Here is a 13,940-nt window from a genome sequence, read left to right as displayed (position 1 = left end):
TTACCAAGGGAGGTCAGTTATGCCACCATTGAAAAAGAGTGTTTGGCCTTAGTATGGGCACTCAAAAAACTCACACCTTACCTTTATGGCCGGGCTTTCACTCTCATCACCGATCACAACCCCTTGGTGTGGCTTAACCGGGTTTCAGGGGACAACGCCCGGTTGCTACGCTGGAGCTTGGCCTTACAGCCCTATGACTTTACGATTCATTATCGCCCAGGCAAGCAAAACGGGAATGCCGATGGATTGTCACGCCAAACTGATTTAACCTCGGACTAAAAGCTCTGAACCCGTCAACCCTACTGGACCAGGAAAGGTCCAACCGAGTTGCCGGAGCAGGGAGAAAAAGGGGGGCCATTGTGAAGGACTTTTATTCAATTGCCTATATGCTTCAGTTTAATTCTCTCCCTGCTATTTTAAGGTCTATATTGTTCGGTTCCAAATGTCAAGAATGAATGTATTTTAAAGTGTTTTATGTCTTTTTGTAACCATGTGGTTAATGTAGTCTGCCTCTAGCCCTGGATAATTGAATTACTTTCCCCTTTGTCTCCAGGATATAGGCCTCTATAAAATCTGCTTAAACCATGCTTCCAGAAGGTCAAATGCACATTTGTACTAACTTTTGAACCCCTGGTCCAATTCGTATGATTTTTGAGTATGTTGTCCCCCGAATGGATTGATTGTGAATATGTAATTTTTATGTGAATGTGATGTATGGTTTTATAGTTATGAATGTTAGGTAAAAAGTATGTTAAACTGTAAATGTTCTGGCCAGCAGATAATTGAGCTATGTATATTGCTAAAACTCAATTATCTAGCCTGGCCCAGAGGAGGAGTTTTGTGTTGCATAAATTGTGAGTTCTGTGTGCCAGTAAATCAGTCTTGTTCCAGCATTAAGTTTTGGCTCATGTGTGGATTATTCGGCGATTCCAGGGATATTTCTACTTGTGGAATATTGGGTGATTTTACTTTTATGGGAAGAAGGGAATGCTTGACGGGGATATTTTCTACTACCGTCACACATATATATTTCTCTGGCTATCTAGACATACTTACTTAGCCTGCTTAATATACCTTAAAATTGTGCTATTGTTTCTCATGCCACATCTGTGTTTCTAATTGTTTGATATTACTGAGCCTATGCATGCTATTATGGCGTGGTAGGTGTGTTTTGTACTTCATGCCCAGCAAAAAATAAATAAATCTAAACAACCTTCATGTTATGGAAGTTGTTACAGTGCCTTTAGTCCTTCCTCCTAAAAACATTTTATTTGAATATTTGAAGGCTCGGAAGCAAAGCTTCAAGCCACACCTCCAGCCGAGACCGTTACTTCCCGTCTTTCACACTCTAATATACCGTGACGCCATCTGCGCATCCGCAGTGCTCTCACGGTCTACCATAGAGTATCACTGTATTCAAAGAATCTCTTTGGCAGGATCATAGGCAGGAGCGCCGTGCATTCACCTACAGTCTTCAATGCTAATCTTTCAGGAGCAATAGATTGGACCATCATCCAGGAAACATCAGACGAGGAGCAGGTTGCGAAAGACCCGATGGTGGAGAGAAGGTGAGTCATTTTTTTCCCTATTTATTTTTGTTTTAATTACTAACACTGGTGAGGCCCTGAAACGAAGTGAGCACATCAAGACTTTGCAATTTCAGGAATACAGATCTGGCTCTCAGATGTTCTCCTCTGAGTGAGATGTGTATTGTGTGTGCACTCTGGATTTACCACCAGGAACCATATTCTTCGTTCCCGGAGAGTAGCAAGACTTTCTGCATACATGTACGGATCACAACTTAGTAGATCACTACTCACAGCCTGAAACTAGTTTTGTATAAGATAGCAAAAGTGGTATGGCTACTATCAGTTAATGCTATAACCCACTATTCATGACGAAGAGCTGCCGGTCTTTCTAAATGGGTGTAAAACCATTAATAAGTTCAGACGAGACATGTTTGTGACTTCATGTTCGCCACATGTATATATCGTTGGATGGTGTCCACAACCCATACCTTAGTCTCCTCAGCTCTTCTTCTTCTGCCCTTCTTTGGGTCTCCCTGGCATCAGCTGCTATCTGAACATTAGTCACTAGCTCTGTGCCATCCCTCAACAGTTTGGTCAATCGCTGAGAAGGAGAGAGAGATATCACAAATGATTTACATTCAGATTCCACGTGCAGTGGAATACGCTTAGTGTATGTAAGCTTTATAAGGAAATAAACCTGAATTATTTATTGAATTTGCACAGGTACTAAACAACAGGTATAGCCTTGTGGACGATAGTCACCAATAACCACAACCAACTTCTGAATAAAGAAAGCTGCATTTATTGAAAGCAAGATTAACACTGTATAGAAACTACGTTTAATCATTCTATAAACACGAAAAGGCATTATAAAGCATGAAAGAGGCATTATCGATGGTCAATTCACAATTCAGAAATGAAATACATGCTGTAGCACCACTCTTTATAGAATGTGGACTGCTAAACGGTTACAGTTAGTAGAGAATAGATGAATAAAGACTCAAAGCAATACTGATTAGTTATGGGTGAGGCAAGGTCCATTAGAAAATTAGCTAAACAGTGCTGATCCAGTAACTTGAATTTATATAGATGGGAAACAATATAGGCAGTGTGCTACTTCAAGGGACATTATAGCATTATGAATAGGAATTCTAATGCTATAGTCTTCCTGCCCCCAGTTATATTTAGAGCTCATTGAAGTAGTCTGGGTGCAATGTACCTGTCCCCGTAACCCTGCAATGTTTGTTATTGGAAATTCTGATAAACTGCAAGAATTACATTGCAGGGTTAAGACAGCCTCTAGTGGCTGTCAATCAGACAGCGACTAGAGGCACTTCCTGGTTTTTAGAAAATAGTGTGTCATATAAAGTGTGTCCGTGGCTTGTTTCCACATCATGTGCACTCCAAAAACATTTATACTCAGGAATCATGCATTTAATGACATGACTGTACACAGTGACATCTAGAAAATGTCTGAGAGAGATTTAAGCAAACACTGGCAACATTCAACCAGCAGCAAACCATCGGTCTTAGATTGCAAGCTCACCTGTCTGCTGTGCTCAATCTGCTTATGGCTCTTTCTGGGCTCTTCCTTCTTATCCTTGTGAACATTAGGATCCTCCCCAAGTGCTTCCCTATTAAGAGTGTGACAAGGCAGGTCAGTGTTTAGGGACTGCACACTTGCAATAGAATAATAACCCATTAGTGCAGCTGAGGACACAAAGTGGGCAAACCCCTTGCAAATGCAGATATGGAAGAAAAGGATCCGGGCACGCAGACTTTAATCGGACACAAGATACAAAATAATGACATTTTGACCACACAATGTGGTCTTAATCAAATCTAGAATATATCAGATTTATCAAATTCAGATTATACCAGATGTCAGATTTGATAAGGACCACATTGACTAGTCAAAGATTCATAATTTTGTATTGTGTCCATTTCAAGTCTGCATTCCCTACCGAAGCGCCCGTATCCCTTACTTCTATAAGGGACATGCTTGAAAACGAGAGAAATCTCAATGTATCTTTCCTGGTAAAATATTTTATAAATAAATAAATAAAATATATTTGCGTTTAGTAATCACTGATATTTCATGGGACACTTTCCTAAGCACCAAAACAGCTTTCATTTAATGAAGCAGTTTGGGGTGTAAATGCCCCTGCAGTCTCACCGCTCAATCTGCTATTTAGGAGTTAAATCCCGATTGTTTCTGTTTATGCTGCCCTAACCACACAGGCTACATTTAAAAAATAGTTTCATTTTCAATCAAATCTTACAGCACGGGGTGTTTGCGTCAGGAGTTTATATCTCCTGCTCTTTTAATTGAACTTTAATGACACATAGGAGGCTGCTGTGGGCTCTAGCAGGTAAATTACAGAGCAGGAGATTTGAAATGAAAGGGAAACTTTAGTGCCAGGAAAAAAGTTGTTTTCCTGGCAATGTAGCCCCTAAATTTCCCCCTTCCTCACTCCCATGGGGTTAAAAAAACACTTCTTTCACTTACCTGATTCCCTCGGCGCTGGGACCTGCTGACATAGGGAACCTAATGCAAGTCAATGGCTTTCCCATTGGATTTCAGGTGTCAATGGATGTCCTTCTGCATAGTGTGAGGATATCCAGCGTCAATTAGGCGACCAAAAGTCGGAAGTCCCTCTAGTAGCTGTCTGATAAACAGCCACTAGAGGTGGAATTAACCCTCAAAGGTAATTATTACAGATTATTAAATGAATTATTTAATAATTAAATGTATTAAATAATTACAATTGCAGGGTTAAGGGACCTGGGGCATTGTACCCACACCTCTTCAATGAGCTGAAGTGGTCTGGGTGCCTATATTGTCCCTTTAAAACACACTGTGCAATAAAGTAGGTTTAAAAAACAAACCTCTTAAGAAGTGTGTAAAAAGGCTGTGTAAGTCACAGCTAGATGAGGTTTGGCTAGAGCTGCATGAACAAAGTGATTTGACTTGGCAGAGAATTGAGCAGTAACGTTGTCTTGGTGCTCATTGCAATTAGACCATTGTTTTACCCAAATTTCATTAAAATTAGAGATTAATTCACATCCAGTCTGAATTGTAGTTTCAAGAATAACTTGTGGTTCTTTAAGTGTTTATTGCATAGATTACGGTGTAAAGGAGGCCCCCTGTCTCCCAGCACACAGTGTATTATAACTGCAGCTATAAGGTTATGGTGTAAGGAGGCCCCCTGTCTCCCTGCACACAGTGTATTATAACTGCAGCTATAAGGTTATGGTGTGAGGAGGTTCCCTGTCTCCCCGCACACAGTGTATTATAACTGCAGCTATAAGGTTATGGTGTGAGGAGGTTCCCTGTCTCCCCGAACACAGTGTATTATAACTGCGGCTATAAGGTTATGGTGTAAGGAGGTCCCCTGTCTCCCAGCACACAGTGTATTATAACTGCAGCTATAAGGTTATGGTGTAAGGAGACCCTCGTCTCCCCGCACACAGTGTATTATAACTGCAGCTATAAGGTTATGGTGTAAGGAGGTCCCCTGTCTCCCTGCACACAGTGTATTATAACTGCAGCTATAAGGTTATGGTGTAAGGAGATCCTCTGTCTCCCTGCACACAGTGTAATATAACTGCAGCTATAAGGTTATGGGGTAAGGAGGTCCCCTGTCTCCCCGCACACAGTGTATTATAACTGTAGCTATAAGGTTATGGTGTAAGGAGGTCCCCTGTCTCCCAGCACACAGTGTATTATAACTGCAGCTATAAAGTTATGGTGTAAGGAGGTCCCCTGTCTCCCCGCACACAGTGTATTATAACTGCAGCTATAAGGTTATGGTGTTAGGAGGTCCCCTGTCTCCCCGCACACAGTGTATTATAACTGCAGCTATAAGGTTATGGTGTAAGGAGGTCCCCTGTCTCCCCGCACACAGTGTATTATAACTGCAGCTATAAGGTTATGGTGTAAGGAGGTCCCCTGTCTCCCTGCACACAGTGTAATATAACTGCAGCTATAAGGTTATGGTGTAAGGAGGCCCCCTGTCTCCCTGCACACAGTGTATTATAACTGCAGCTATAAGGTTATGGTGTTAGGAGATCCTCTGTCTCCCTGCACATAGTGTATTATAACTGCAGCTATAAGGTTATGGTGTAAGGAGGTCCCCTGTCTCCCCACACACCGTGTATTATAACTGCAGCTATAAGGTTATGGTGTAAGGAGGTCCCCTGTCTCCCCGCACACAGTGTGTTATAACTGCAGCTATAAGGTTATGGTGTAAGGAGGTCTCCTGTCTCCCCGCACACAGTGTATTACAACTGCAGCTATAAGGTTATGGTGTAAGGAGGTCCCCTGTATCCCCGCACACAGTGTATTATAACTGCAGCTATAAGGTTATTGTGTAAGAAGGTCCCCTGTCTCCCCGCACACAGTGTATTATAACTGCAGCTATAAGGTTATGGTGTAAGGAGGTCCCCTGTCTCCCCGTACACAGTGTATTATAACTGCAGCTATAAGGTTATGGTGTAAGGAGGTCCCCTGTCTTCCCGAACACAGTGTGTTATAACTGCAGCTATAAGATTATGGTGTAAGGAGGTCCCCCATCTCCCCGCACACAGTGTATTATAACTGCAGCTATAAGGTTATGGTGTAAGGAGGTCTCCTGTCTCCCCGCACACAGTGTATTATAACTGCAGCTATAAGGTTATGGTGTAAGGAGGTCCCCTGTCTCCCTGCACACAGTGTATTAGAACTGCAGCTATAAGGTTATGGTGTAAGGAGGTCCCCTGTCTCCCCTCACACAGTGTATTATAACAGCAGCTATAAGGTTATGGTGTAAGGAGGTCCCCTGTCTCCCCACACACTGTGTATTATAACTGCAGCTATAAGGTTATGGTGTAAGGAGGTCCCCTGTCTCCCCGCACACAGTGTATTATAACTGCAGCTATAAGGTTATGGTGTAAGGAGGTCCCCTGTCTCCCTGCACACAGTGTATTATAACTGCAGCTATAAGGTTATGGTGTAAGGAGGTCCCCTGTCTCCCCGCACACAGTGTATTATAACTGCAGCTATAAGGTTATGGTGTAAGGAGGTCCCCTGTCTCCCCGCACACAGTGTATTATAACTGCAGCTATAAGGTTATGGTGTAAGGAGACCCTCGTCTCCCCGCACACTGTGTATTATAACTGCAGCTATAAGGTTATGGTGTAAGGAGGTCCCCTGTCTCCCCGCACACAGTGTATTATAACTGCAGCTATAAGGTTATGGTGTAAGGAGGTCCCCTGTCTCTCTGCACACAGTGTATTATAACTGCAGCTATAAGGTTATGGTGTAAGGAGGTCCCCTGTCTCCCAGCACACAGTGTATTATAACTGCAGCTATAAGGTTATGGTGTAAGGAGATCCCCTGTCTCCCTGCACACAGTGTATTATAACTGCAGCTATAAGGTTATGGTGTAAGAAGGTCCCCTGTCTCCCCGCACACAGTGTATTATAATGGCAGCTATAAGGTTATGGTGTAAGGAGGTCCCCTGTCTCCACGCACACAGTTTATTATAACTGCAGATATAAGGTTATGGTGTAAGGAGGTCCCCTGTCTCCATCACAGTGTATTATAATGGCAGCTATAAGGTTATGGTGTAAGGAGGTCCCCTGTCTCCCTGCACACAGTGTATTATAACTGCAGATATAAGGTTATGGTGTAAAGAGATCTCCTGTCTCCCTGCACACAGTTTATTATAACTGCAGATATAAGGTCATAGAGTAAGGACGCCTCCTGTCCTTGTGGGGTGGAAAAATATTCCTCTGAAAAACAAATGTAAAGTTTACCGTCTCTTGGCTTCTATTCTAGCAGCTATACGGAGTCGCCGTGCCTGGATTCGTTCTTGCTGGTCCTCTGAATTTAGAGATGGACCGGTGTTTTTGTTTTCTTCATCGTCATTTAAATCTAAGTTCAGACTCATGATATTTCCGGCACTGTATCAGAATAGACAGGAATCATCTAAGAATCATAATGCACAGTACACAGGCTCACACCAACATGTTTATTCAGTAATTAGTGAGTAATTAGTGAGCTGTGGCTGGACGACAGCTGGCTTGTAAAACCTAGGCCCAATATCAGCCAAACAGCAGATTTGCATTTTTAGGTTCAGTATAACAAGTTGGATGCTGGCTTGGCACAGCTAGCTACAAGTCAGGGGTGCCTACATAGTAAATGCACAGCAGGTGAAGTACTGAAAAACCTAATGAAAAAATAAAACACATATTTTTTGTTTGTTAGTTTTTCTTTATAGGAATATGCACTAAATGCAGGGCTGTTAGGTCACAGTCTGGTATATTTGCAAATGGAAAACCAGTGGCAGCGGTGCCATGCTTCCCCTCCCCCAAAGGCCTTTCTAGAACCCCATTTGAGTTGTGAAAAGTTGTGCAAACATTGCCAAGTGGCTCTGAATTACTGCTTAGATAGACAACAGTGTCAGGATGTGAAGCTGTCTGTTTAATATACAGTATGCTGGGGGGGCTGCACTGTCTGTTTAATATACAGTATGCTGGGGGGCTGCGCTGTCTGTGTAATATACAGTATGCTGGGGGGCTGCGCTGTCTGTGTAATATACAGTATGCTGGGGGGCTGCGCTGTCTGTTTAATATACAGTATGCTGGGGGGGCTGCACTGTCTGTTTAATATACAGTATGCTGGGGGGCTGCGCTGTCTGTGTAATATACAGTATGCTGGGGGGCTACCTGTCTCCTGTGGCCGCCGCTCTGGCTACCTGTCTCCTGTGGCCCCCGCTCTGGCTACCTGTCTCCTGAGGCCCCAGCTCTGGCTACCTGTCTCCTGTGGCCCCAGGTCTGGTTACCTGTCTCCTGTGGCCCCCGCTCTGGCTACCTGTCTCCTGTGGCCCCCGCTCTGGCTACCTGTCTCCTGTGGCCCCAGCTCTGGCTTCCTGTCTCCTGTGGCCCCAGCTCTGGCTTCCTGTCTCCTGTGGCCCTCGCTCTGGCTACCTGGCCCCTGTGGCCCCAGCTCTGGCTACCTGTCTCCTGTGGCCCCAGCTCTGGCTACCTGTCTCCTGTGGCCCCAGCTCTGGCTACCTGTCTCCTGTGGCCCCAGCTCTGGCTACCTGTCTCCTGTGGCCCCAGCTCTGGCTACCTGTCTCCTGTGGCCCCAGCTCTGGCTACCTGTCTCCTGTGGCCCCAGCTCTGGCTACCTGTCTCCTGTGGCCGGGCTCTGGCTACCTGTCTCCTGTGGCCCCAGCTCTGGCTTCCTGTCTCCTGTGACCCTCGCTCTGGCTACCTGGCCCCTGTGGCCCCAGCTCTGGCTACCTGTCTCCTGTGGCCCCAGCTCTGGCTACCTGGCCCCTGTGGCCCTCGCTCTGGCTACCTGGCCCCTGTGGCCCCCACTCTGGCTACCTGTCTCCTGTGGCCCCAGCTCTGGCTACCTGTCTCCTGTGGCCCTCGCTCTGGCTACCTGGCCCCTGTGGCCCCCGCTCTGGCTACCTGTCTCCTGCGGCCCCTGCTCTGGCTACCTGCTGCCCCTGCGGCCCCCGCTCTGGCTACCTGCTGCCCCTGCTCTGGCTACCTGCTGCCCCTGCTCTGGCTACCTGTCTCCTGTGGCCCTTTACATAGCGTGGCCCCAGTTTCTACCTGTGGCCCCTGTTTATAGCTGTGGCCCCTAATTGTACCTGTGGCCCCTGATTATAGCTGTGGCCCCTGATTATAGCTGTGGCCCCTGATTATAGCTGTGGCCCCTGATTGTATCTGTGGCCCCTGTTTATAGCAGTGGCCCCTGTTTATAGCAGTGGCCCCTGTTTATAGCAGTGGCCCCTGTTTATAGCTGTGGCCCCTGATTATAGCTGTGGCCCCTGATTATAGCTGTGGCCCCTGATTATAGCTGTGGCCCCTGATTGTATCTTTGGCCCCTGTTTATAGCTGTGGCCCCTGTTTATAGCTGTGGCCCCTGATTATAGCTGTGGTCCCTGATTATAGCTGTGGTCCCTGATTGTACCTGTGGCCCCTGTTTATAGCTGTGGCCCCTGTTTATAGGTGTGGCCCCTGTTTATAGCAGTGGCCCCTGTTTATACCAGTGGCCCCTGTTTATACCAGTGGCCCCTGATTGTACCAGTGGCCCCTGTTTATAGCTGTGGCCCCTGTTTATAGCTGTGGCCCCTGTTTATAGCTGTGGCCCCTGATTGTACCTGTGGCCCCTGTTTATAGCAGTGGCCCCTGATTGTACCTGTGGCCCCTGTTTATAAGTGTGGCCCCTTATTATAGCTGTGGCCCCCGATTGCACCTGTGGCCCCTGTTTATAGCTGTGGCCCCTGTTTATAGCAGTGGCCCCTGATTGTACCTGTGGCCCCTGATTGTACCTGTGGCCCCTGTCTATAGGTGTGGCCCCTTATTATAGCTGTGGCCCCTGATTGTAGCTGTGGCCCCTGATTGTAGCTGTGGCCCCTGTTTGTACCTGTGGCCCCTGATTGTACCTGTGGCCCCTGTTTATAGCTGTGGCCCCTGTTTATAGGTGTGGCCCCTGTTTATAGCTGTGGCCCCTGTTTATAGCTGTGGCCCCTTATTGTACCTGTGGTCCCTGTTTGTACCTATGGCCCCTTATTATAGCAGTGGCCCCTGTTTGTACCTGTGGCCCCTTATTATAGCAGTGGCCCCTGTTTGTACCTGTGGCCCCATTTTATAGCCGTGGCCCCTGTTTGTACCTGTGGCCCCTTATTATAGCAGTGGCCCCTGTTTGTACCTGTGGCCCCATTTTATAGCCGTGGCCCCTGATTATAGCTGTGGCCCCTATTTATAGGTGTGGCCCCTGTTTGTACCTGTGGCCCCTTATTATAGCTGTGGCCCCTATTTATAGGTGTGGCCCCTGATTGTACCTGTGGCCCCTGTTTATAGCTGTGGCCCCTGGGTGTCGGATACCTGTCTCCCGCAGTCTGTATCAGCGAGTATTGCGGTGTCTCCGTTGCTAGGAGACGCAGATACTACGGTCTGGCCAATCAAAGCACATTCTCTCTCCCCCACCCTAAGATGAGCCGCTATTGGTCCCCTGTGATGGGGCGGGGTCTGCGTTCCCAGCGGTGCCCACACTCAAAATGGCCGAAACGTGATCCCCCTGGAACTTACTGCGCATGCGCACTTATCCCAAGAGGGGGTGCGATAACTGGTTGCTTAGCAACGTATTGCGGTCGATAGGAGAGTGTCAATCAATCGATTCCTCATATGAGCATGTTCTCTTAGTGACAGGGCACTGAGCAATTCATCCCAATACAATAACAGTGTGCCTGAGATAATAAATAATACTAATAAATAATAATTAATAAAATAATCATAATAATAATAAATAATACTAATAAATAATAATAATAAATAATAATTAATAAAATAATAATAATAATAATAAATAATAAAATAATAATAATAAATAATAATACTAATAAATAATAATTAATAAAATAATAATAAATAATGATACTAATGATAATAATACTAATACAAATAATAAATACTAATAACCAATACTAATACTACTAATAATAAATAATACTACTAATAATAAATAATAATACTACTAATAATAATAATTAATCACATAATAATAATAATAATAAATAATAATAATAATAATAATAATAATAATACTAATAAATACTAATAATAAATACTAATAACAAATACTAATACTAATAAAATAAATAATACTAATAATAATAAATAATACTACTACTAATAATAATAATAAATAATACTAATAAATAATAATTAATAACATAATAATAATTAATAATAAATAATAATAATAATAAATACTAATAATAAATACTAATAAACAATACTAATACTAATAATAATAAATAATAATAATAATAAATGTGGGAGAGTTCTCTGACTATAAGCACGGTTTAACTCATTTTACATCAGTTTTATAATTAAATATACTGCAATTTGCTCTTTAGTAAATAAACACCAAAGAAATATATAAATTTGAGATATAGCTACACCATGGAAATCAAACAATTAAAACAGAAAAGGGAGAAAAATAGCACACAGAGTGTAGAGGGAGTAAGAAAAGTCCAATAAAATAAAGGGAGATAGCCTGGCTGAAACTGGAGAATAGGGTCACCAATCCTTATAAATAATCAGCATGTCACTAAAATACCAGAATGAAATGTCCAGGAGATTAATAACCTCACAAATATATTTGAATAGAATATTCCTGATGCTGCGACCCTATGGATGGATGAGGTATGTGGGAGCTGCAGTCCGTCCTGTGTCTGAGCAGCCTGTGAGGTCGGCGTGCATTTCACAGTGCGTTATTATTATCATCGCCATTTAAATGGCGCCAACAGATTCCGTAGCGCTTTACAATATTATTAGAGGGGGGATTTAAAGGGACACTATAGTCACCTGAACAACTTTAGCTTAATGAAGCAGTTTCGGTGTATAGAACATGCCCCTGCTCAATCCTCTGCCATTTAGGAGTTAAATCCCTTTGTTTATGAACCCTAGTCACACCTCCCTGCATGTGACTTGCACAGCCTTCCATAAACACTTCCTGTAAAGAGAGCCCTATTTAGGCTTTCTTTATTGCAAGTTCTGTTTAATTAAGATTTTCTTAACCCCTGCTATGTTAATAGCTTGCTAGACCCTGCAAGAGCCTCCTGTAGGTGATTAAAGTTCAATTTAGAGATTGAGATACAATTATTTAAGGTAAATTACATCTGTTTGAAAGTGAAACCAGTTATTTTTTTCATGCAGGCTCTGTCAATCATAGCCAGGGGAGGTGTGGCTAGGGCTGCATAAACAGAAACAAAGTGATTTAACTCCTAAATGACAGTGAATTGAGCAGTGAAATTGCAGGGGAACGATCTATACACTAAAACTGCTTTATTTAGCTAAAGTAATTTAGGTGACTATAGTGTTCCTTTAACTATAAATAGGACAGTTACAAGAAAACTTACAGGAATGATAGGTTCAAGAGGGCCCTGCTCTAACGAGCTTACAGTCTATAGGATTTGAAGCCTAACACCAAGGCTCTCCTGTTACACCTCACGGATCGATTTCCGGTATCACTTTGGAGGCAGCAGCAAGCGGTAGTCTATTGCAAAGAGCTTCCGAATGCTTTATGCCCTACGCGTTTCGAGGGGCTCACGCCCCACTTCATCAGAGGCTGTAGAAACTTGGAAGCCACAGGGGCATATTCAAATCCAAGTCTTAATAAATAAAGGAATGCCAGACTGTGAGTGGGCAATCTTGGGCTTCACCCTTATTCAACTCTCATAAGCAGGGAGTTGTTGTACCCTCCTCGCGATCTTCCCCATGCTACATTTAGCAATCTCTGGATCTCTGTTTGTAGCTCTGAGTCGCTTCCACTGTGTTATGTAGTAACTAGGTTGCTGGGTCCACTGGAGGAGGGTCAACCACTCACCGTCTCCCACAATGGCCAGAGACGAAAGCATTACCACCAAATGCGACTTAACATTCCTCTCTCTCCTCCCCGCAGCGCCAACAACTGTCCAAAACCGAGGGGCCTCACCTGCGTAGAGCCACCGGGGGCAGATACCATGGTGTAAACAGCTTATAAGCGTTTTCCTGTATTCGAGCGGATACCAGAGTGTTCTGGATGAGGAGCATCAGCTTATACCATTTTGCCTCTGTCAAGGGCTGTTAAAGGTCCTCCTCCCAGCTGCCCTGTCCAGGTGGGGCTAGCAAGTAGCAGTTTATCACTAGCATGCTGTAGATTATTGAGATACTCCTCGGTGTTATGGAGTCCTGAAGGCATAAAGGTTCAAAATCTGTAGTTTCTCTCCTCAGGCAAGGTTTCAGGGGAATGGATGAAATATACCCAACCAGTTGTGTTCGAGTGTGTAGAAACGTATGTTGTGTATCCAGAAAAAAAACTTTCTCGACCTGCCTCACTAGTTACTCCAGTTCTAGCATGTCCCTAACTCGGGGGATTAAAACCCCCCCTGAAGCCTGTGCATGGGTTCCAGATTTCCTGCCAGGAAGTCAGGGTTACTTCTCAATGGAAGCAGTGGGCTCAGGGTTGTGGTCAAGAAGTATTTGGGTCCAAATCAGTTCACATTGACATAGTCGCCTTCACAAAAGGGTTGGTGTCTGCCGCGATCATATCCTCGCTTCCCAATCCCAATCCAGTGCCTGTAGGTCTGTACGGATGCTCTCCGATTCGAGTCGTACCCATTCCTTCCAACTGTATGGCATTGTCCAACTAAGAATTCTCATAAAATGAGCTGCTAGGTAGTACTTGAAATCACGTACGGCTAGCCTGCCTTGGATCGTAGGGAGTGCCAGTTGGGAGTGGCGACTGTCCCCTCCTATTAAATCTCCTAATCTACGTCTTGAAAAGGAAAACGGAACTAAAATTGATAACGTTTGGAATATGAACAGCAGCTGTGGCAACAATGTCATCTTTACTGCGTTTAT

General features: G+C 44.3%; 1 protein-coding gene across 2 annotated transcripts in view; it reads right to left on the bottom strand.

Annotated features, from left to right (window-relative positions):
* Nucleotides 1-10,501, bottom strand: part of DRC1 (dynein regulatory complex subunit 1) — a 79,401-nt gene extending 68,900 nt beyond the window's left edge. For both annotated transcript variants that reach the window (XM_063440780.1, XM_063440781.1), the window contains exons 1-4: nt 10,419-10,501; nt 7,329-7,475; nt 3,076-3,163; nt 2,018-2,130 (exon numbers count right to left, since the gene is read on the bottom strand). In XM_063440780.1, the coding sequence (XP_063296850.1) occupies nt 2,018-2,130; nt 3,076-3,163; nt 7,329-7,462 (335 nt within the window). In that variant the 5' untranslated portion in view covers nt 7,463-7,475; nt 10,419-10,501. The remainder of the gene's footprint in view (nt 1-2,017; nt 2,131-3,075; nt 3,164-7,328; nt 7,476-10,418) is intronic.
* Nucleotides 10,502-13,940: the final 3,439 nt, after the last annotated feature.

The sequence above is a fragment of the Pelobates fuscus genome, chromosome 2 (genome assembly GCF_036172605.1).
Source record: "Pelobates fuscus isolate aPelFus1 chromosome 2, aPelFus1.pri, whole genome shotgun sequence".
NCBI lineage: Eukaryota > Metazoa > Chordata > Amphibia > Anura > Pelobatidae > Pelobates > Pelobates fuscus.
Note: the sequence above shows the minus strand (reverse complement) of the source record. Positions and strands in the feature narration are given on the sequence as shown.